We start from the raw sequence: 23,784 nt of genomic DNA, 5'->3' as shown, positions 1-23,784 counted from the left end.
CAGGACAACGCTCGCCACCGATGACATGGTAGCCAGCATCGACGACTGGAGTCATGGAAGCCACGCTCTTACGGTGGCTTGGAAGTTGAGGCCTCCCATGTGCTGAACACAGTAGAACTCAGGGATGCCAACTATTGAGGCCGTCACGTCGACGACGGTCTCGGGACCATAGGACAACAACATCGAAGACTTGGTCCGCGACGCTGTAGGCGCCCTGGCGTGAGAGGTGGACTTCAGCAGAAACTCCTGTTCTGTCCATCTTCTTCCGTGGTGTGACACGTACGACCTTGAAGGGTTGCTACTGTGCTTGAAAAAAGTCAGATTCAAGTTGTCCACGGATCGACTGTGAAGCCAATCCTTACGGCAGGGCCACGAGATACCACTTTGTATAACCTACATAGTTTCTCAAGTACCTACTTAAATTATTTTACAGTATTTTAAAAAATTTTAATAGTTTGCAAGAAAAGCTAATGTGGTGCAATGCAGTTGTAAACATATTACAAATCATTTTTATCTAACTTACGCTTGAAATATTCACCGACGATTACGGTACTGAAACACGTATGTCATGAAACACGTATGTTTCATGACAAAGCCTTCACCTCGGGAGTACACACCAGACAGCATTTGCACCAAATCAAATGCAGTGTGCAATGATTATATATCACACAAAAAAGTAGAACAAAACAGAGGTATTATAATACATAGGGAACGCAAGCAAATGTACACTTGACATAGATTATAATGAACTGAATAATACGCATAGAGTAACAAGTCATACAAGTTAGTGCAATACGTTGTGTCACAATATAAATATATGGGATGAGATTATGATGAGATGAGATTAGATGTGCACTCATACAACGATGAATTTAGTTACCTATTGCACAGCAGTTCAAGCACCAAATAAAATTAGGCAGGATCGGATATTTTTAACAATAGTAGTTTTATTTTCCTTTTGGACTGCCAAATAGTTTTACTGTTGAGAAGGTGATCAATACGTAAAGATATTCCAATCAGTTTTTATTCCAGTATCCTGACGTCAAACTTACGCAAACGCCGACGCAAGCATAGGGCCGTGCAGTCTACAGCGCGGTAAATTTCAAGAAGCCCAATGAAACGCTCTCCTCATGATGGCCTAAAATTGAAGCCGGCCTCCTGGCCGCCATCGTGGGAGGGGTACGATAATATGTTAGCTTACAACGAAGAAAAAGAAGCGCTTTCCTTACATTCGCGTCATTGTTTATTCAGAATGAGGGCACAAGTAGTGATCACCTTCTTATATTTTTGAGCTTGTGCGTACGTCGACTTCAACTCGAATAATGTTAATTTTAGCCCATTTCTAAAGCTCTTACGCAGGGCGTTATCTAACAGGTAGGGGAAAAGGAAGAACAAAATGCAATAAATCTATTTTTTTTGTTATAGACGGCTATGTAAGGTAATCTGTATTCACTCTGGGCACCTCTAAAAGTGGTTCTTGTAACCCTTGGCAGCACACGGAGGGCTCAAGTGATTGTGATTACGAGCCAAGAAAAGCTGCGTTGCGAAAACTACAAAGTAATTGGACAGTTTGCGGATACGACATTTAAAAGAACAGTTGGCAGTGCGAAGGACATCTGTGATTGTCAGCAGTTCGATTTTCTAAGGTCGGCAACAGAAAAAAAAAATTTGAGAGCCATTCCGCTCTGTGAAGGCTGATGACCAGTGAAGATGTAGCATGTCACACAGGAATAGACAAGAGTGTATGTATTTATTTTCATCATTTCGTAATGGTAGTGACGGTAGCTTTGGGATTACTGTGATATACACTGATTGGTTCGGTTACAACCATAGACATAATCTTGCCCAAAGTTAAATCTATGCACGACTGTTGTTGAATAGTTGAGTGAGTTGGATTGGTCTGGTACTTCAAACGAAGCTCATATAGCACAAACTGAGCGAACCATTTCTTGTCTGGTTTTGAAATTTCTGCATTGAAGCCTCCACCAATGATCACAGGGGTAGTGTCATCACAGTTAACCCATGCAAAGGGCATGGTCGTGAACTTTTCGATATCACTCTTGGGTGTGCCTGGCGATATATACACAGTGGATAATAGGATTTCGTCTTTCCTTTGAACGGCACACACGTCCCCACAGTCGGTGGATTGTCTTCCTGCGAGTCAAGGATGTGTGGTTGTACATATATTTTGTCCTTTGCGTATATGGCAGCGCCACCTGCTCGTCAGTCCATGTGCATGCTGTTCACAAACGATTCCAGTATATCCATAAACTTGAAACAATCCACTTTGATTTATTAATTTCATTAATTATTATTATTATTATTAGTAGTAGTAGTAGTAGTAGTAGTAGTAGCAGTAGTAGTAGCAGTAGTAGTAGAAGTAGAAGTAGTAGTAGTAGTAGTAGTAGTAGTAGTATAGTAGTAGTAGTAGTAGTAATAGTAGGAGTAGTAGTAGTAGCAGTAGTAGTAGTATTGGCGGAGTGCTTGAAGCCTGTTTCACCTGCGCCGCGGCGTCGGTGTCGCACCATCTCCGGGATCGGCCCACGCTCACTTTTTTTTATTGTTGATGCACGGCCACGAAAAATACATGGAAGCCTAGCCAGATACAGCTTCGCCGTGAAAAAAAAACATGCCCTTCTTAGATTTTACAAAACTGAAAACGCCATGTCGGCATTAATAAACGTCGAATGATTGGTTCCAACACCCTGAGGATTGGCTAAATTACTGTAAGGTATTACTAACGGTCTTGAAAGTATCTTTACGTCTATAGCGTGCCCTCTCAGGCACCGCCGCCTACTCATGGTGACGAAATTGAAGAGCTCCGTTTCGGAGCTGGCACATGTAGTAACTGAATACAGCGCCAGGTCCTGAAGCCGTCACTACGTCAATAATGAAAGCGTTGTACAATATGTCGCCTCAAGTTCTGCGCACCATCGTAAACCAGACAGATGTCTCCTGAATGAAAATTCGCAAAATCATTCTCGCTATTAAAGAAAGTGCTGGTTACGCCCTATAGGTAACATTATACCAATATCTCTCGCATCTAATCTAGTAAAATTCATAAATAATCTCACACGGCCGCATGCGTAATTGGTTATACAGACAACGTGGTTTTAGGTTTTGAGCCCGTGCCAAATTGGATTTAAACATGGGTGCCCCATCTGGTGCACCCTTGTTGACCTACAAAGCTAAATACATCTCGCTCGAAACCGGAAACGAAATACGAGCTTAGTCACCTTGAATATCACTAAAGCTTATGAAAGTGTAGAGTCTAATGAATGCACTTCGGAATGCTGGTCTGCCAAAGTGTTCTGTCACGTAGGCATATGTATTTTTAAACGGCAGGAAGTTTTACTGTTCGCAGCGCGGATTGTCTTCGTTAAGTTACAAACAAACAAAAGGTCTCCCCAGAGGTTCAGTCTTATTGACATTGTTGTTTCATGTATTAGTATTTCAACAGGATGTGCATGTGCACATATGCGCCAATGATATCGCGTTTCTTGTTACAAGAGTAGACGTGTACATACACTGTACAAAACTTTGCAGCCGCATATGAGTGTGCATATATATGGTTTGTCGGCATTAAGCTCATTCTTATTATCAGCCAAAGCGCGATCCCGTACAAATATTGCTGCTCTACAGACAAGAGATTCTTCTTTAGTGGATTCACGTTGTATTTGGACGTTATATACAACGAGAAGCTCAACTAGAGCACACAAATAGATCACATTACATCCAAAGGGACACGTGCAGTAGATAACGCTACTTATACTTAGAAACAGTCGATCCTGATTGCTCCGGGATGTCGTCGTTACGGCTGTGTTCGTTTGCCGGGTATTTTAATTCGGCCAAGGTCCATCTAAATAGGTCGCGAAGCTTGGAACGAAAAGCGTGCCAAAACCTATCGCCAGCGATATCAGTTAGCGGTGCAGGATTGAAGCGCGACTAGGAGAGGGGGGGGGGGGGGCAAACACTGAAACTAGAAAATGTATGGAAAAAAAAACATTCGAAATTTTTAAATCGGAATACTGTCATACGAGTAAAAATGTTCCGTCTCAAAATTTCTTTTGTTTTACTAAAAGAACAAATTTTTTTTTTTCTATTTCACAATTCAGTACTCGCCGTGGTTGCTCAGTGGCTATGGTATTGGTCTGCTGAGCACAAGGTCGCGGGATCGAATCCCGGCCACGGCGGTCGTATTTCGATGGGGGCGAAATGCGAGAACACCCGTGTACTTAGATTTAGGTGCACGTTAAAGAACCCAGTGGGTCAAAATTTCCGGAGTCCTCCACTCCGGCGTGCCTCGTAATCAGAAAGTGGTTTTGGCACGTGAAACCCCATAATTTAATTTTAATACCACTTTTCTTTCTATCATATTTACAAGCGCTCGTAATACTCCTGACGAATCTGCTTTGAACAAAATATACTTACGCTTCTGTTGGGATGAAGGGCACTGGCCCCAGTATAAGATAAGCGAAAACTGTCACAAACTGGCCCAAAAAGGCACAGAAAGCATCCATCTGGAAAAGAAGCATTGAAAATGAAATCATCAAACGCAAAAAATATGAAGTGTTGTAGATCTGTAATGTCCAAGGAATTCGTCGCTGGTCAACTGCGACAACAATATACAAGGAGGGGAGCGCACGTACACCAAAAATCGCGCTTCATGATGCAGCATATTCATTCATTCATTCATTCATTCATTCATTCATTCATTCATTCATTCATTCATTCATTCAAATGATGCATACTTACGTCGTCTCTCTCCTGAATTACGGGCTTTCATGTTGCTTCTTTCTAGTGGCAACTGTGCTTTTAGTAAAGTCTGACGGGCAGCAGAATTAGTAAGTCGAATGTCTTCTTAGAGATAATGTGGGGCATTGTTGTCTTGTGTGAGTACTGTTAGATATGAATGCAACTTGCCGCACGTAAATGCGAATGATTCGGATAAAATGTTTCGCCTATGTTGCTGCACATTACGACTGTGGGCTGGCAATAGTACTTTTCATCCATTGAAAGATGTTTTGTTTGGTCAATTATATTGGTTACATTATTCTAGACGAATAAAAGTGAAATTGCTTTTGAAACCTCTGTGGCACTATCATTTAGTTCCATCCTATATTCGCTCACCTCCCTAAGGAACCTACTGGAGCCACTGCCGTCAATAACAGCCTAATTATGTGTACATTAAGACATACGCCACTCCAATAGTTTCATGACACGCTGGCGCTTCGGTTGAGACTTTACAAGTTTGCCTCAGCATCAAAAGAAAAATAATTGCCGGCGTAGCGGTCGAAATGCCGGACGCTAAAGAAATTCAAACATTCGCGCCAAGTAGCATAAGATATTGACGCCACTGCCATTGCCGGTTGTGACATAACTTTTCATTTTCATTGTTTTCTTGCTGTTAGTTGTCCCCTCGATGCGTAGATGTAGACGGTTGCAACGAGCCGCCATTTTCTTGACATGTGGGCTTCTATGGACGCCAAGTTACCAGTTTACATATACCTTGGTTCGGCTGCGTTTTGTTTTCTGGTGGATCTTCTTTAAAAAATCGGCCCTTTGTTCTTCTAGACCGATAATGAATACGCTTATCTTTTGGGCTACCCTGAATTGGCCGTATAAGATATATCAACAAGCGCTCCTGCCTCTCGTCTCAAGCGGTTTCATATCCTCGCAGTGCAAACGTTCCTAAAGATCTATGCACGTCTATCTTTGGAAAGGTGCACATCTACCTATCTCTGCAGGTCTGTTTTTAGTAAATATATCTATGCATCTATCTCGCAGACGAGGTCACAATAAGTTTCATTATTGATTCCGCCTCCATTTTTAGACATCATTGGTCTCGCTTACATTGCCCACAAGTTGTTTTTGTGCCAACACTCTTTAACTAATTACAAGTGCACCTCCGTGAGGTAGTATTATTAAGCAGCTCAGTTCCAATCACTAAGACTGCGTTTGATGAAATATTTTTAAACAGTGCTAGGAATTTGCGCTATCAACACCTAAATCTTGCAGGTCTACAAATAAACGCCGCGATAGACAGAAGCTTGCGCATGTGTAGAAAACACACGTGTGGGCATTGTATTTGCATTTTCGGGCACCATCCCTGAAATGGTCCTTTTCCATTCGCCTACTTGACTTCACGGCTACTTTTCAGGCTGAATTTTTGGCAGTTGCCTTAGTTTTCACGTAAATTACTTCCATCTCTGTTATGAGCCGTAAGTTTAACCGATTGTCTGTCTGTATGTTCTTCGCTAATCACACCTAATTTGTCAAATACCTTAGAAACATTATATTCTGCCGTATCGCGACATTAACGCCTGATATGTTTGGTCTGGGTTCCAAGCTACAAAGGTTTAGGATCCTAAACGAGTATGCTGATACACTCGCAATAGCATCCCACGGTGGTACTGCAGTCCCTATTTTGCCATCGGCATGCATCACCGCGGCGCGATTAAGAAAATTTACTACTGCAAACAACTTTGTCACTTCTTTATTATACGGCTCTGATTTTACACATGATATTCTCTTTGTAACAATGGCTGGTGGCTCATTAGAAAGCCTAAAGTATCGATTACGAGGCTGCGGTGGCCGAGCCGGGCTACGGAGCTGGGCTACGGTGGCCGAGCCGGTAGTCGGGCTTTGTCCCTCCCACACTCAATTTGTACCTGGTTCCATTTTGTTCTCTTCGCTTCGTTCTCCACACGCAGCTACTTCACGCTGCCGACTCGTTCAATTCTCTATGTCGGCACGTAACCATGCGCACATAACCATTTTGCCCCCCAAGCAACCACGGATATCCTTGGGACGTCCGCCACAAGGCCGAATATCCCTCCATCTAAATATCCACCATGGACGTCCATAGGACGTGCTAAAAATGACCATATCCCGCTGGGTTGTCTGGGGGACATCCTCTTTTGAATGCCCCTGGCTGTACATAAATGGCCATGCCTAGGACATATGTTAGGGCATTGATCGATGTCCTAAACGAAAAGAAAGATATAGTTGGAAATTCTAAAGTTCGTAATTAATTTCAAGTTTTCATGTTTCTGCACTCTATTGAACACATAATTTGAGTTACTTTTGCAAGGCAAAACGAGTAGCTGGCGCATCCTTGCAACTTAAGACGAGAGTTTGAAGCGTAGCCGATCTCAAAGGCTAACCTTTTTTGGCTGCACGAACGATTACAGAAGCAAAAGATAATCATAGACGCAACGTAGCAGTAGCCAATCTCTAAGACTATGCTGCGAGTTGAATTCAGCGGAAGCGATTTCAGGAGCCGGAAACACGGCACAAACGTTTGATTTTCGGACACCACTCATTGTCAAAACAAGCAGTGATTTCACTGCCTAATTTCATATATAATAAAAATGTTTCAACAAAACTTTTTATATGCCATTTGATTTTTCAAAAAGCCTCCGCAATGCATGCTGTTCGACAGAGTGTCCTGCAGCGATCCGATCCGATCCAAGTTATAGCCATCGTCCCATCGTTTTAATGGTGGCGAAGCGCCGGTGCAGTGTCGGTTCGTTTGCTTTCTTCACAGCCTGCCCGAAGTCACCTGCTCAGCTATTGAGGTGCCACAGCTACATCTATCTCTATTTTAGCCATTAGAGTATCGGAACGTGTTTTGTTCACAGGCGCCGGCAAGCCCTAAAGTGAGGGCACAGCCGTACGCGCGAAAGAAACCGTCACTGCAAACGAAGGACATATTTGCGCACTTAGGATCTCGCACCGGCAGCCAGTAGTCAACTAGTCGAGAAATTGAAAGTGCAGTGGTGTACGTACTCCGAACACATGCGTTAGCATTGTCACTGGTATAATACTATTTACACGATGTATTTACACGATGCGTATATATACAGCAGCGCAGAATCCCGAGAGGCCGTTGCCACCTCGTCGTCTTCACCGTCAACAACCTTGTCCTCTTTTTCCACCGTAACACGACCCCCGGCAGAAAAAGCACCGTCCCGGTGCTTCAGACGGAGCCGTCGGTAAGGGCATAGTAAGGCTTAAGCCGAGAGACGTGTACGACGTCAGGTGATGTGGAATCGGGTGGCATGACGGAGGTCTCGGGGATTATCTCGTAAGTGACATTGGTCACTTGACGTAGAACACGGTAAGGGCCTTTGTAGCATGGAAGGAGTTTCTCGGAGAGTCCCACTCGGCGGCAAGGGGACCAAAGTAGCACGAGAGAACCCCGGCGAAAAATATATGTCACGATGGCGGCGATTTTAAATTTGCCGTTGAGATTCCTGCGATGCCAACAGACGAGTACGGGCAAGCTGGCGCGCATGGTCAGCATGGGCGATGGCGTCGCGAGCATACTCGGTCCTCGACTCCTGTACCAAGGGAAGTGAAGTGCGCAATGGTAATACAGGGTCACGACCGAAGAGTAAGTAAAAGGGGGAATACCCCGCACCTCCACCAATATGTCACGGTTATAATACTATTTACACGATGTATATATTTACAGCAGCCCAGAACCTCGAGAGGCTGTTGCCACCTCGTCGTCTTCACCGTCATCAACCTTGTCCTCTTTTTCCACCGTAACAATATGTATTGTCCTATCCGCGTGAACGTTTATGTGCTTTGCGACGTTTGCCGCTGTTCAGAGGCTACCTCAAAAGTTAATCCCGATGATGGTAACACGACGCGACCCCCGACCTCGGGCTCAGAGGCAAAATGATGTAGCCAGCTCACTAGCGCAACGGGTAATAAAGATCCTCATAGCGTTAAATTGAATGGATTCGTGTTTAAAGAGGTAAAAGATAATTCGCCATGCTGTGGTAGCTAAGTGCAAGTACTGGCTATACTGTTATTAAAATACATTCGTGGTGGACATTTCCGCATCCACTTATGAATATGTGTAATGGCTGTCTCGTTATATCATTCTTGTAGCCAAACCTCTAGAGGTACGAAGGTTCAATTGTCATGCACTTAATTTTTTTTCTTACTAAGCTTCTCAGTGAAAAAAATGCTCCTTGTATGCATAATAATAAACTTTAACTATTGTTCAACAATACGTAAATTCCTCGAACTGACAAAAATGGCAGTGCTCTCTGTGTTAAACCTCTCCATCACAATGAGTTTGCAGGTGCGTCACATCATATGTGTTTCATATCTTTCAAAATGCATTCCATTTCTGACGTGTTGCACATAACTGTGTTTTAATGCTATCTTACATTAGTCTGCGTAGACTATTGTTTGTGTATCTATTATGAAATCTTGTTTAATCAGCGCATAACGAGACAAAGGTAGGATGAAGACAGTGTTTGTCTGCGTACTACCTTTTTTACCGTCCTTTGTCTCACTGCCACATGTCCAGTTGCAGATAACCATTCGGCCAAGGTGTCCTCTACTCTCTACAACAGCGGTGGGAATAAGAGAAAATGAGGTCATCGCTTTTGAAAAGCAAACGCTACAATTACGTTGTAGTGTACCACGTATTGCCGTACCACTTCTAAAGTTTTGCCGGAACAACAGCTCCTATAGCAAGCGGCAAAGCGCAATGAGAAGGTTGCGGAACCGTTTGTCGCCGAACTTCAAACACCGTGGCCTTTTCTTTGCCGTGGCTTTTTGCTCGGCAGCTCGGACAGGAATTGACCAAGCACGGACTAAATTCGGCTCCGAAGCCCTGACATGCGTGTCAGCATAACACCACCCGTTTCCGTGGGGTCGACCTTTGAGATTCTGAACAGGTCGGGAATGGCGAAAGCCCTGCGTGCGCTATTCTCTCTCAAATATGCGGACGACGAGAGACCCTCGCCCAAAGACGTACATACACGCCTTGGCACGCACGTTCGCTACACCAGGGCGCACACTCGAGCAAGGCATCGGCCGTCTTACACCTGCTCCGAGCGCATGGCCCTCACGGAGTACGCGCGAAATTTTCCCCGGTGCTTTGGAGGGGCGTACTTTTCAGGAGAAAAGGCAAAATTCTTCTCCACGGGCAATCAGATCCCCTTTCGGCCTCCAGAGGCCGAAGTGACTCCGTGGCCATACCCGAGCGCAGTTCATTGTCTAAAGGTCATCACATCAACCCGGGCCCTTTACAACTCGTCCCACGGCCGCTCGGGTTTGAACCCGCGCGACCTTCCGTGCCGGAACGACTACGTCTTCAGAGTACAGTCGCTCACGACACCGGTACGTTGTTAAGGTGCTTCGGATGCTTAAATATTAAACACTTTCGAGCAACCGGAGATGAGAGTTCCGTTTTCTCGGACGGACCAGCTTCGAGGAAGACTGTCGAAGGACACAACTTTGAATAAAAATGCGGACAAAATTGATACATTAAGCACCACCCTGAAAGCTATCCCCAATTTGTGAGTTAGAGCTTTCAAAAACTCGCAAATATTGTGACGATTTCGAATATTCTCTACACTCGTATATGACGTTCTCGCGCTACAAATGCTCCAAGCGATGCACTTTAAAGAATCGGGATATTTGATATCTCTGCAGTGTTGCAGAGTCGTAAACCCCGTACGTCAATGTCTATTACTCACCAATCTTCTGCGTTTGTCTCAAATTATTGAGGCCCTGAATCAAAATTCTGCTTCTTACAGTCACCAGAGAATTCACATTTCTCTCCTGGATGCAACTAGTTTCATTCAAATCTTTTATTCCGATAATAATTATATGGACACTCAGGCGCATTTTCGCCGTCGGTATCGGCGTCGACGTGATGATCGCATAAAGTCCAAGTGCGAAACATCGTGGCCGCACTCGTATGCTGTATGTGCAAGTGAATGCGTGCGATGTTGAGGCGACGATGGAGGCTCGATCTCGCGCGTGCAAGGGAGGAAGGAGGAGAGGAAGCACGCCGCCTTCCACCGCGCGCAAGGTACGGGGGAGCGGTGGCTTCTACTCCGTCGGCGGCTGTGTATGCCGCGGCTGGGCGCGGCCACGCGCGCCCCATCTCGAAAACCATCTGCGACGGGGAGAGAGTGCGCCGAGAATTGATAGCTTCGTGTGCACTGTGTTCTCGCCGCTTAGTTTGCGTTTGAGGTGGTAGGCTACACACATCTTTTTTTATTGGAAACCAGTATTTTACAACTTTTTTCCTGACTACGCACGTCTTATTTAGCTTATTCAACTATTCCTAAATTGACGAAAATGGTTCATTTGATCTTGGCAGGTAATTTTTGTCATAAAATGCGGTGAAGTGCTAGTCACGGCAGCAGTGATACGTAACCAATGAATTGCTGAATTGAGTAAAGCTTTGGAATTTATGTAGCTATATGTGGGAGACGTGCAATAAAGCAGGATGAATGCAAAGTCATAAATATTAATAATGTTCGAAGAGCTAAGCAAAGTGAACGAGATTCTCAATTTGGACCAAATATATTTGCAGAATTATCGGTAAATGCGAAAATCTCTCATCAATTTCTTTTGCTCCAGTTCGTTGCACACATTTCTAAGTAAGGAATAAGTGTGCAAAATTTCATATCAATATGTTAATTCAAGAAAGAGTTATCAAAGTTCGTGTAACATGAGGCGGAGCGATAGTTTTAGAATAGGGGCCTCAAACGTTTCCGGGCCCCAAAGAAATAGCGTCGAAGCCACTGCGCAGGCGCGAGACGCAAACTGCGTTTGGGTTTTGCGTTGGCAACGCTATTTCACCGATTTAGCGGGAGCCCGAATAGCGGCTCCAAAAGTTCTGCGCCAGCAAACATGGCGGCACCCATCGAAGCGACGGCTCTAACCCAGCACCAAACTGGGTTCGATTCGTGGTAACGCGTGAAGTTCGCAAGCTAGGAGAAGTGACTGCGGTTACCGATTTCTCTCAACTAGCGTGTGTTATGAAGATTGATTCATTACACGCCGCTGATTCCGAATTCGCGATTGTGGATTTTATCCCTCGTAGGCCTAACACGACTAAGCTTGGCTGGTGAAGGCACGTAAAGTTGGTTTGCTCAAAACTATATTGTTTGCTGCTTACAGAATAACGTCCAAATTGTAATTAAATGCCCATACACGCAAGTCAAAATTACCATTCCCATCGTAAAATGGTATATTTTATTTAATTATTTCTAACAGCTTTTCTTTGACGCCGTAGTGGCGCTGCCAGCGCAATTAAGACGCTATCCGCAAACGCAAAGCCCTATTCTAAAGCTCTTCACTCCTGCGTGCCCCAACGCTAACACCCGCAAAGCTCTTTGGGGCCCCAAACTATTGGGGCCCCTATTCTAAAACTCTATAATATCTTGTTTTGAGAAAAACGTAAAGAAATCTTCAAGCCATGTGAAAGATGATAAAATTATACAGAGGCCTAAAATGCACTTGCTTCATAGCTGCAGCCCCCGTGAGATGTACTAGATTCTCCTTTTGTTCGTGTGGCTGCTCGGTGACAACATAAAATAAAAAAAATCTATTTGGATAATATTTATATAAAAGAAATAGTACTGATTCTAGGTTTCGCAATACGAGGGTACGGGTTGCAAAACTCTCCGTAACTCCCAAACAAATGGCGTAAGGAAGATAATTTTTTGCGACATGTTGCTGAACGTTTGGGCAACATAAAATGTAAAAAACAAAGAACAAAAATCTATCTGGTGTAAAAATTGACCATTGAATGTGGCCTACCACCTTAAGCGAGAGGCAGCCCAAAGGTCAATTCGCTCGCTGCTGCTGCCACGATTCCTCACGCTAGCGTATTGCCAGCGAGTGTCCGCGGTCACCGAGTGAGATGTGTTCATGTTTGCCTATATCGAATCCTGGCCTCGGCGGCCGCAATTAAATTGGTGCGAAATCCGAAAACACCCGTGTACTTAGATATAGGTGCACGTTAAAGAACCCCTTGTGGTCTAAATTATTCCGAAGTCCCCCATGACGGCGTGCCTCATAATCAAATCGTGGTTTTGGCACGTAAATCCTCATAATTTTAAGTTTTAACGTTTGCCTATTTCCGCAGCCTGGTTGTAGAGCACTCGCTTCGGCTGCGGAAGGTTGTGGGTTCGACTGGCACCGCTGCCGGGAACCCACTGGTTCAAATGAGCACAAACAAGTGTCACCCCGGCCTGGCGTTCGGCTTCCTACAGGGGTGAAACACTCTGGAAATGAACTTGCGCTCGAAATTCCTGTCGAAGCCCTCGTGACACGATTCTTGTTAGTTTACTTAGTAAGCGAGTGTTTACAAGTTTATACGGCTGATACTACTACCATGCGTACTTTGTATAACTGTATAAAAATTTGCAATCGCAATCGATGGTTCGCCGGCGAAACAGCGACTGTTTTTCAGTGGTTTATTGATCTGAACATTTCTGCGTTTCATTTGTATCGTTCTGGAAACTCCCGAGGAAAAACTTCCTCTTAATTCGTTCTCCTTGACGGTGAATGCGCTTTTCTAATCAAAATCTGTGTGTCCAGCATCATGACATGATGCCAGGAGCACAGACAAAAAGCTATTTTGATGAATCGCCCGAAGAAGTATGTGCCCACTGTGGCTGTCGTACAAAGAAAGTACGGAGTTCTTTGTGGGAAATGGGCGCTACAACGACAATGCCTTGTTTTAAAAAAATCATTCAGCATAGTTTCAAACGTAAACTTCAGCATCGGCTTGCCATAAATTTGTTGATGCCAGTATACTGACTCGTCCACATGTGTAGGACCTATAGAGGAGAAAAACTAAAAGGCGGTAGTGTAGTAAGGCATGCAATCATTTCTTTCCGGGGGCCATCATATTAACTCCATGGGTAGAAAAAAAAGTTTGTGCCCTTTTAGAGTTCTTGATGTATCAAATGCAGAATCCGTGGTTGCTAAATTTACTTCCTCGTGCGGATCTTCGATTATGCCCGTTTCGGCGACGTAACCGATTGAACCATCGCCTTCAGAAGCTGGGTCGTGGGGCAGAAACGTGCTACCTGACGCTTATCTGATGAACGACGGCGTAGACGCGTCCCACGTCAATTTGCACGCCGGCTTGTAACTTTTTTATCGGCTGCCTTTCACGTGTCACAGGACAGAAAGATTTGTATTGGGAGCGCAATCATCTTATCTCATCGCCTGTACCTGTTCTCGCCGACGTTTCTGTATCGTATCTTCTCCAAAAGTGGCAAATAAGGAGATTCTGCAAGTCTGACGCCTTCATAAAATTCACAAACACAATATTATCTCTAAAAGACCGGATGCCGTCAACATGCGCCGAACCCACCTTTGGATGGACAGTTTCATCCGGCGTAAGCCAGCTGGTTGACTTCATGAATGCTGTTTCGCCTTAGAATCAAACGAACAAAATAATTTACTATTTATTTAGGCCTTCGGTACTTCTTCTTACAGAGAAGAGTACGCGAACCTATTCACAAAAATATTCTGCACTCAAAAATCATGTGACTTGAAATCAACGCGAGTTAATGTTGCTCTGATGATCACAGGGGTTTACAGTCGATGCTAGGGAAGAAGACATCACAGGCGAAATGAATATATCATGTTTCAGTTTATTCCTTGAAGAGTGTGAACTCGCATCTACATTGCTCTGCCGTTACGCTTCGGAAGTGCAACAAGCAGATGCTCCAACCTCAGTGTTTACATAAAAAGTCGCCAGTTTGGTTAAGTTACGTTACGCTAAACAATACGGCCAAATTTCCTTTTTTTAATTCAGTTAACTGGCACAAACGACTGATATGCGGTTTCTTTAGCTTACGACACACAGGCATATTCTTGGAGTGTGAAAACATTGCCATCGGTGCTCTGTAGCTCAAGTTTCACGAAATACGTTTTGAAAATGATTTACAGAAACACATTTTCAAATTCTAAAATTGGTTGCAATAAACCGCATTATCACGCTACAGCCACCTTAAAACAACGCACATTTCCACGTGTAAAGCTATTCACATCATAAGCTACCTCAGCGCTACAACATGTGCAGCGGCTTGCGGAAAAGACAAACAGGTTCGTCAGACCGAACGTGATCTTCTACTTCGCGCTTAGTGTCTACACGATTTCTACGTCGGGCAGTGGCGTGGACGCCTCTCACGTCAAGTTGCACGCCGGCATGTAACTTCTTTATCGACTCTTTTTCCCGTAGTAACAGTACAAAAATATCTGTATTTTGGAGCGCAATTATCGCCTGTCCCTGGCGGAGTGCTACACGTTTTGCTTTCCTGAAGATAAGCTGAGCAGATTCGAAGCCTTCGACTGTAAGAAAAAACGTTCAGCAAGCGCCGTTCTGCTTTAGGTAAGCAACACAAAGAGCCTGGACGTTTACTTATGTAAGAGTGGCAGTGGTGGTAGCTACCACTTACAATCATCGGCCTGTTTCACTGACGTTAATGCACGTTGCATTTTTCGTCGTGTAGTCTGCTCCACAGTTCTTTGACGTTTCTGCATGCCAGTTTTGCGTCAGCACCCGTAAGTTATATTAATCGTCTTGTTATTATCAGCAAAATCAGTTGCATATTGATGTCGTCGCTCAAAATATTGTGAAGTGTTAGCCCGTCTTCCGCCTCGGCTGTACTTAGATTGCACGACCGTTCTGCAACTTGCGCGCTCAGTCAGCGTGGTGATAACATACTTAGTAAAGCATGAATGCCGCTCGAAAAGAGCAGTTTCGCTCGGGCTTCAACCATCACCCAAGCGCGGCGCTGCTGTAGACGTGTAGGTCGCCTGGGGCGTCTGACTTGTACGTGTCCTACGGTAAATGCGCGTAAGGACGTGCGTGCGTGCGTGCTTGCTTGCGTGCCCGCGCGCGTTTTTTTCTTTGTGTGTGTGTGTGTGTGTGTGTGTGTGTGTGTGTGTGTGTGTGTGTGTGTGTGTGTGTGTGTGTGTGTGTGTGTGTGTGTGTGTGCGTGTGTGCGTGTGCGTAAGTGCGTGTGTGTGTGTGTGTGTGCGTGTGTGTGTTTATACCGAAGCATGGAAAGGACAGCATGTAAAGCTCCGAATGGAAATCAGCTGGCATGGGAAGCAAGAAATTTTTCTCGGTAGATAAAGCACTGATATTGATGAGGCTTGTCGCATTAAAAACATTGCTCTAGTTACTGTGGAAACTAAATTTTTAAATTACGCCAACAATTATTTTTCTTGAAAACTCGAGTATTGTGTTCACAACAATGTAACTCGGTAATAAAGAAAGGTAATACGATTTTGTTAACTCCATCTTCTAATACACCTAAAGCGGACGATATTAATCTATTATAATTTATACAGGTAGCACACGGCGCGCTGTCGATCGCGATCGGGCCCGACCAGGATCGAATTTCTCGGTCGTGATTGGCTCACTTTCGCTCGCTGCCCGACGAAGCAAATCGCAGGCGACAGTTTCGACGCGGATCGGGCTCTATCGCGATGGAAATTACACCGTTTACAACGCTCTGAAATATACCGCTAATTCGTGAGTGGGACTTTTTTTCAGAACACTACTAGGCATTGTAATAATTTCACGCGGGCTGGGGCCCTATAAAGTGAAACTATTCCAATCTATTCCACCATCTCGTCCATGTCCGTACATGTAAAACACAGAAATGTTCGGGTGTAACCCTTGGACCGATATTAACGAAGCTATTGCGTTTAAGAGCGGTAGTTAAAATTTAGGTGCTGTAGGGAGCAGGATTTTCATTTGGACCCTGAATTTGTTTACAAGAACAACTACAATCGATAAGTTAAATAAAATGGGTGCACGGAGTTTACAAATTCCTAACTCTGCACCACAAACAGATATCGCAGTACGGTAAACTGCATCCGTTAGAGCACCGAAACCGGACAGATTTCATATATGGATTTACATATTAATTTGTTACAGTGTTTACAAGGGGTTTTCAAAAGTCCTGTTCACATCAGTATTGGTTGTGTATTTGAGAGCCACGCATAACATATCAATTTTATTCGCTTTAGATGTACTAATAGATGCAGTTTACACAATTGTGATATCCTTTCTCATTGCTGAGTTAGAGTTGTAAGCTTGAGAGTCTTATTTTTAAACTTGAACAAGTTTTATAAAATGATCAGCGAACTAAGTAACGGCTATGCTGTCTACAATCAGTAGATTTTAACTTTTATATGCAACAAATCTCATCATATTTGATGCAGTGGTTGCAGACGCAAACGATTTCTGCTGTCTTATTCAGATAGGATCCCCCGAGCTAACGCCAACACGATGTGCATGAAGCCCTGGGAACATTGCAACCACAGAAGCGCGCATTTCAACCCCGTGGCCAGACATGATGGCGGCGGTGATGATCACATGACCATTCCGTTGGAAATGCGTTGTGTTGGTGCCGATGATGATGATGATGATGATGTGCCGTCACCGCGCGCGCTATCTGGCGAACGCATCGCAAAGCGGCGTCAGAGGTTCTCATTGGGTCCACCTGACAGCAGTCACACTTATGATACGCTCAACTGGTCTCTAATGCTCTCCAACTTGAGATTGGAGCCACAAAAAAGCCTGCCCCAGCCGAACGTACACCTGCACCCAGGGCAATCGTAGTGGCCACGTGATCGAGATTCTTTCGCGCTCCCAACTCGAAAGTGAGAGGGCCTCCGCACGCTCTGAGCTGTATAGCACAGCGTATGAATGAGCCAGGCGAATGTGTTCCGAGCACTGGATTTCGACAAGTCGAATGTAAACTCCACTGCGAGAGCGGTCGATAGCGATCAGGTGAGTCTGCCGTTAGGGTACCTCTATACCAAGCCCAGAGAGTGGCATTAGAGTTGTGGCTTCCTGATCCGACACTTACCCAGTTCTAGTAATAGATGGATACAATTAGAACGACGCTAGACGAATTAGAGACATCTTAGGCTTCCTACGTTAAAAAAAAGTTAAAAAAAGACCGCATGCTGCATATCTAAATCCGCATCAGCATAAGCTGAAGTGAAACAATCAGACGAAATCAGTAACGATTTTTTTATGTGCTGTCAATAGCTTTTTCACAAGCTTTGCGGTTTCTGTAAGTTGTCTTGTTTTGCGTGAAGGCCTCGTACATAGACTCAATAGGAATGAATAATTCCAGTGGATTTGCATTCGTTAAATCTTTGCTTCCATCGGCTCACTGATAAAGTCACATGGACAGAAAACTTCAAAAACATTCTTGTATCATCAAAAGCCGCTGCGTTGACTTAGCAGGCTGTAGGTTATCTCATTGTACGTGGTGACCTCATACGTAGATGAGTCAGGTGGAGCTGAATGAATGCATTGTGGCCTCATATCGGTAAAACCTAGGCTTTCATTGGCCGAGGCCCGAGGTGAGACAACCAACCGACATAACGAGCAATCATGTAATGCGTTTCCGGGTACCTTATGGCATTTACATACTTTGGTCTAATGTGTTTCCGGGTACCTTGAATGGCGTTTGCATACTTTGGTTTGAGTCAAAGCTTCACACATCGTCTAGATGAGGGCATAGCCTTCTTGCTAATCTGCAAAACAAATGTATGTACATTGTGAATCCCATATACACTGACACTGAATGACACTGAATCATATATGGGTCATCCCAAATATGTTATGTGTAAACAGACGGGTTTTTATTGCGAAAGCATTGTATGCCCCATTTCGCGAAAATGGTCGGCGGCCTGACCAAAACATGTCAGAAACGGCCGGTGGCGTAAAGAGTAACACGCCAAGAAATGTGTTTAGAAAAAGTTTATTTCAACAAGAGACGATACAAACACTGAGTCACAATCACGGCACAATTCCACCAGGACAGGAAAGTACGAAACATTGTATACGCGGCACGTTTTCAAAGTAGTTTCCGAGTCCTCACTCACTAACACATAAGCGCATAGACATACGGAAACGCACAGTTACACATAACATGTGTTTATAAAATGCTTATTTCAACAAGAAACCATGGCACTGATTCACAATCACGGTACAATTCCACCAGGACGATAACATATACAACGTACGAAGCTATGTATACACGGTACGTTTTCAAACTAGTGTCCCGCTCGAATTGACGTCAAACTTGTCAGTGTCTCCCACAAACAGAACCCGGCATCGTGTCTTCCCTATGTGCAAAAGCTCATGCAGCACTTTTGATGATGTGCGGGTCACCGTCGTCGTCGTCTTCAACCCCGCGCTCACTGTCCGTCAATACTAAATGGCACCGCTGCGCTCCGCGTATCCATTTCTTGGCCAATACCCCACAGTGGTTAGGAGCCACGTATGTGACAGGAGAGAACAACACTCTCGACGCTAAATCATGAGTTGGCAAATAAAACAGCGCCAACACATGCAACCACAAAGGAACAAGGACGAGACACAACCGTTTCGTCCTTGTTTTTTGTGGTTCCATGTGGTGTTAGTGCTTTTTTTATCAAATTAAGTGTGCACAAACACGCCTAGAATGAAGTTTTAATGCTAAATCATGAGTCTATAAGGTTAGGTGTAGCACCCGCATCACGTCTCAAAAAGAACGCCGTGCAGTTTACAACGTGCATGACGACATGCGGTTGAATACCTGAGCGAAAACTGTTCACCAAATCGACTACAATGCTTTCGCATTCCCGCACGTAAGCAACCTTGAAGATGTCTCTGCCGAATTTTCGTATGAGATACACATATGTTCATCTCCTGGATATGAGGGCCATTACGGACGTGCCCTATACGACATATAACAACACATGTAGTGTTTTTATGCGGAATCGCCATATAGTCGTATGGGTATAATTCAAGTAGGGCATGTGGCTCTTGTCGACAAGGTCGACGAGGCGACTTGACCTTCGTCAGGGCCTCATAATTCCCATTTCGAATCATTTACTCCAGCCTGAGAAATTCCTTTTTCTAACACTGCATAAAGACCGTACTATGCCATCCGTCTTTCTTTTTGTTACATTTATCGAGTGTTCCTTTATACTTATCGTTTAGTGGAATTTCTAATGTTGACAATCATTCCTTGTTTTGTCTTCTTGCACTTTAGGCATCAACCAGCCTTCAGGGTAGTGCTGGCTCTCCCTCACGACGTTTTTCCTGTGCTGCAAAGTTTCCTGGAAGCAGCGCATCGTCGCGGACGCAAGAAAAAAAGTCATAACTGCCGTTTATGTGCTTCTACTAACGTCATCTTACAAAGCGAAACTTTTACGTCTAGAATCATATCATCTTTGGGATAAAAACTTTGCCGCCGTGATTCGAGAAGTTCGGCAAAGTTCGCCTTAGTTACTACAAAGACGACTCAACCTTGTACGTATGAAGAAAAGCTTTTCTGTGAAGTTTTGGACATGGACGAAGGAGTCCGCAAAGAGGCTGACACCCACGACACTGATGTTTACGAGTTTTTTAGGAAAGGGCTCGAACAGCACCGGCACCATCAGTATCCACAGTTCCGGCACCATCAAGATCCGAAGAACCCTGCCGGTGCGAGCAGTGAGAGCGCCCAACGAGGCGTTGAGCTCACGTACGCCGAGGCGCTTTCAGATGAGGACGTTGGCGTGCTTCGTCGCATGTTAAGCACAGGCCCGCCCGTGAAGAAGATTTGTATATGGCAAATGACACTGAACGCGTTCCGGATCGCATTTGATGACTTCCGAGGCTGCTCTTCGCTCGAAGCACTGCAAGTGCGTCGCATTGAATGCGGAAGCGAAGATTGCAGCATAAAACTTTCCGGATTGTTCAGCAGCCTGCGTTCTTTGGACTTGCGATGCGAGAACATAGGTACTGTATTTGCGAAAGAAATTGCGAGCTATCTGCGAGAGAACAAGACACTTACGAAATTTAGCCTTTGGTACTCCTGCGGCGGCGACGAGGGTGCTGCAGCGCTCGTCGAAGCATTATCGGTGAACGAAACGCTGAAGAGGTTCACCTTGGCGCAGATGAGTTTATCGTCGGTGATCTTGATTCGCTTCGCCGAGGTGCTGGCATCCAACTCAACACTAGAGGTGGTGGAGCTTTTCGACGTGTGTCTCGCGGAACCGGACCAAGTGCAGCGTTTGCTGGACACGGGACGGTACGCGAGCGCCTTCAAGAGGCTTCGATTCCTGTGGCCCGAGCATCTCCTTCCGCTACTGACGAGGCTCCTTCGGGAACAAGCGTGCCATCCAGAGCTTTCCGTCAGCGTCACTTCCTCGGTCGACGACGTCGTTCTTCGGGAATTCTTTGATGCCGTGGCCGAGGACACGACTGTCCGCGTGCTCCACTTTTACCCGGGCGAGACAACATTCGACGCACTCGCGCGCGGCATCGATTCTGTAGTGAAGCGTACGACGACGCTCCGGGAAATCGCCAACCTCATGGGCGTGGAACTCGGCAAAGAGCGGCAACTTGTCAGCATCCTCGATTCCTTGAAAGAGAACCGCTCTGTCGACACCTTCATAATGCACGCCAAATGCCTGACTGCGGAAATAGCGACGTCCCTGTCGGAGTTACTCGCTGTGAACAATACGTTGAATAACGTGGCCGTATGCGAGGATTTTGAAATCTTGCCCGACCACGTAGAAACCATCGTGCAGGGTTTGAGGAATAACTACACCTTGACAGGTCTCCTGGTTTACTGGGACCCTTATGACCCCGATGCAATTAGCGAGATAGAAGAGCTTTTGAAGAGGAACGTTTGTCTTCAAAAGAAGGCGGCGGAGTTCGTGATTTCGGGGAGTGGTGACGTCAGTGACGTGGAAGGAGCGGATGCTTTGAAGAAGCTGCACTCAAGCGCTGGCCTTGTAGAGAAGGTGCGGGAGCTTACCGGCAAGACCAGAGAGGCAGCGTTAGAAGAAATACAGTCAGCTTTAGCTCGCTTATCTCCGTGAATGCGGCTCCTGTAAGAAGGCACATTTGAATGCATCTGCGATATCGTCGCCTCTCCGCTACCTCCGGCTGACTCGCTTTTACGAAGTGGGGGACAGTTGTCATGAACTAACTACATGCGCAGTTTCGTTGTTTTTGTGTACATGTGGGAAGTAGGCGCCAATATGAATATTTTGCTGTGTATGTTACAAATGGAGTGTTAATTTTGCGTAGTTTCTGATGTGAAAAGGGATGAATAAACGTTCCGAAAACAAGGTAATTGTTTGTAGTGCGCTGTTTCAAAAAAGTATTGCAGGGTTCACTTAATTAAGCGCACTTATCACGGCATGTAATCGTGCGCGCTCTAATCTTTCTTTACGTACTATTCTCTCTCTCGTTTCCAATATCTGTCGGAAGTGGTTAAGCCCTGTATTTGTGTTGTTGGATAGTAAAGAAGCGACAGAACCGTGAACCTCTTATTTTCAAAGATTTCGCGTTTCTGCATAAAAGGCCCTACAGGGCTATAGCAGCTCGCGAAATCCTCCCCCAAAATTCCAGATCCCCGTGATGACTTTTCAGCGATAGCTGTTGTGGTGTCTTGACTTCCTAAAAAGATTCTTTTTCAGTACATATAACAAATTTCGACTATATGCGATGACGAAACAATATGTAAGGACGATGCAATACGTAAAATGGCACACACCTTTGCAGAGCTGGCTTAAATACACGGATATGACCAAGCCCATGTGTCTGTATGCATTACTAGTGAGACAAACGCGAAGAGTACATTTGCACTCGAGTTGTCCGGAGTTGTGGACATGTAGTGAAAAAAAAAAACGAAAAAAAATAACACTGCTTGTTTAAGCGTATAACTTCTTCCTGGCGTCGACTCCCATTTATTCACGAGCAGAAGTATACATACATTTGTAGAGTTATTGATTATTCAAGTTCGGACCGCTGAGTTTGCATTGCCATGCGTTTGTTGGATTGTGCCACTTATGGCCACGTACTGGAAGCATCGTCTTCAGAGGTCTCGACGTGCGGCAACAACGTTCTCTCCGATGTTTCTCAGTTACATTGTGCCTCGATTTGCCCAAAATTGACACATGTTAAGACTCTGGAACTGTGCCGCCGTCATCAACCCTTCACGAGCACAGTGACATTTGTCTCCAAAACACGCATGCCGTCGTCAAGCGCCTAGTCGTTTGTGTGACCGATTTGATTCGTCTGTAGGAAGCTGAATTACCATTGCGTTGACTGTTGTTTCCTCTTATAAGCATCCGAGAGGGATTATTCATTAATGATCATGTTAATTTCGACTTTTCTTTTTTGTTGAATTAAGTAAAGGTCCCTAATCTAGAAACACCAGGCAGAATTCTGGCAAGCCTCGTAGCGTCCTGAATATTGTACTAGGATAGCTCCATACGAACCAGTTTCCCAGGAGACACATGTGACGTGAGGTCACGACACAGGAGGCGGTCACGTGGAACCAGGACATCGCGAAGTTTGGTACACAATTCGTCTCGCTCTGAATGAGTGTATGACACTGAAGATGCTCGGTTTTCAAGAATTGTCATAATGTCCATCACATGAGCATAGGCTGTACACACCGTAGCATAGTTTCCTACGTTAACTGTAGCCTCAGGAAGGTTAGAAATTATTCCAAGCATTAGCATCAATGAAGCCTCGCGTCTAGAAATTCCAAGAGTGCTAACTATGCGCATAATTGTTTTATCTGGTATGAACGTTTCATTTTGGTAAGGCAGCATAAGAGCGTATTCGTGCACTGTTAAGGCCCATTTTTTTTTTCATTTATACGCCCCCATTAAGAACATCCGACTTCTTGAAAACAACGTGATTTGACGTAGTGACTAAGTCAGAAGTGCCGCCCAGCTATGACATTTTATTCAGTTAAAAGAATGCAACGAACGGCTCACGAGGAGTTTCTTTAGCTCACTACACGTGAGTGCGCCCTTGAACCGCACCTAGTAGCTTGCAAGCAACGTAAGCACATTAGGCAATGAACACGTTCCTTCGACAAACTGCGCCTCGAAGTTGTCGAAACATTCAGTCAAGGGAGTTGCAATGTGAGGTTTATTTCATTAACAACGTACTATCGTGCTCAGTAT

At 44.9% G+C, this 23,784-nt stretch overlaps 2 protein-coding genes across 3 annotated transcripts in view; both read left to right on the top strand.

The window, feature by feature from the left end:
• Positions 1-23,784, top strand: part of LOC126528165 (uncharacterized) — a 69,019-nt gene that overhangs the window by 38,014 nt on the left and 7,221 nt on the right. Inside the window, exon 1 of one of the 2 annotated variants that reach the window (XM_055069172.2) lies at positions 14,923-15,178. The exons of the other annotated variant lie outside the window; for it this stretch is intronic. The gene's annotated coding sequence lies outside the window, so the exon portion shown is untranslated. Of the gene's footprint in view, positions 1-14,922; positions 15,179-23,784 lie in introns of those variants that run through there. 2 annotated transcript variants of the gene reach the window in all.
• LOC140212776 (uncharacterized) lies at positions 15,262-22,127 on the top strand. The gene is made up of 2 exons (XM_055069167.2): positions 15,262-15,351; positions 19,860-22,127. Exon 2 carries the CDS (start codon positions 20,158-20,160, stop codon positions 21,676-21,678), a length of 1,521 nt encoding a protein of 506 aa, XP_054925142.1. The 5' UTR covers positions 15,262-15,351; positions 19,860-20,157; the 3' UTR covers positions 21,679-22,127.

Source organism: Dermacentor andersoni, chromosome 9 (assembly GCF_023375885.2).
Source record: "Dermacentor andersoni chromosome 9, qqDerAnde1_hic_scaffold, whole genome shotgun sequence".
NCBI classification, from domain to species: Eukaryota; Metazoa; Arthropoda; class Arachnida; order Ixodida; family Ixodidae; genus Dermacentor; species Dermacentor andersoni.
This window is presented reverse-complemented; position numbering and strand designations above follow the sequence as displayed.

Bases quoted from the DNA above. Each gene is read 5' to 3' on its own strand.
- LOC140212776 (XM_055069167.2), top strand. From the start codon at position 20,158: ATGGACGAAGGAGTCCGCAAAGAGGCTGACACCCACGACACTGATGTT.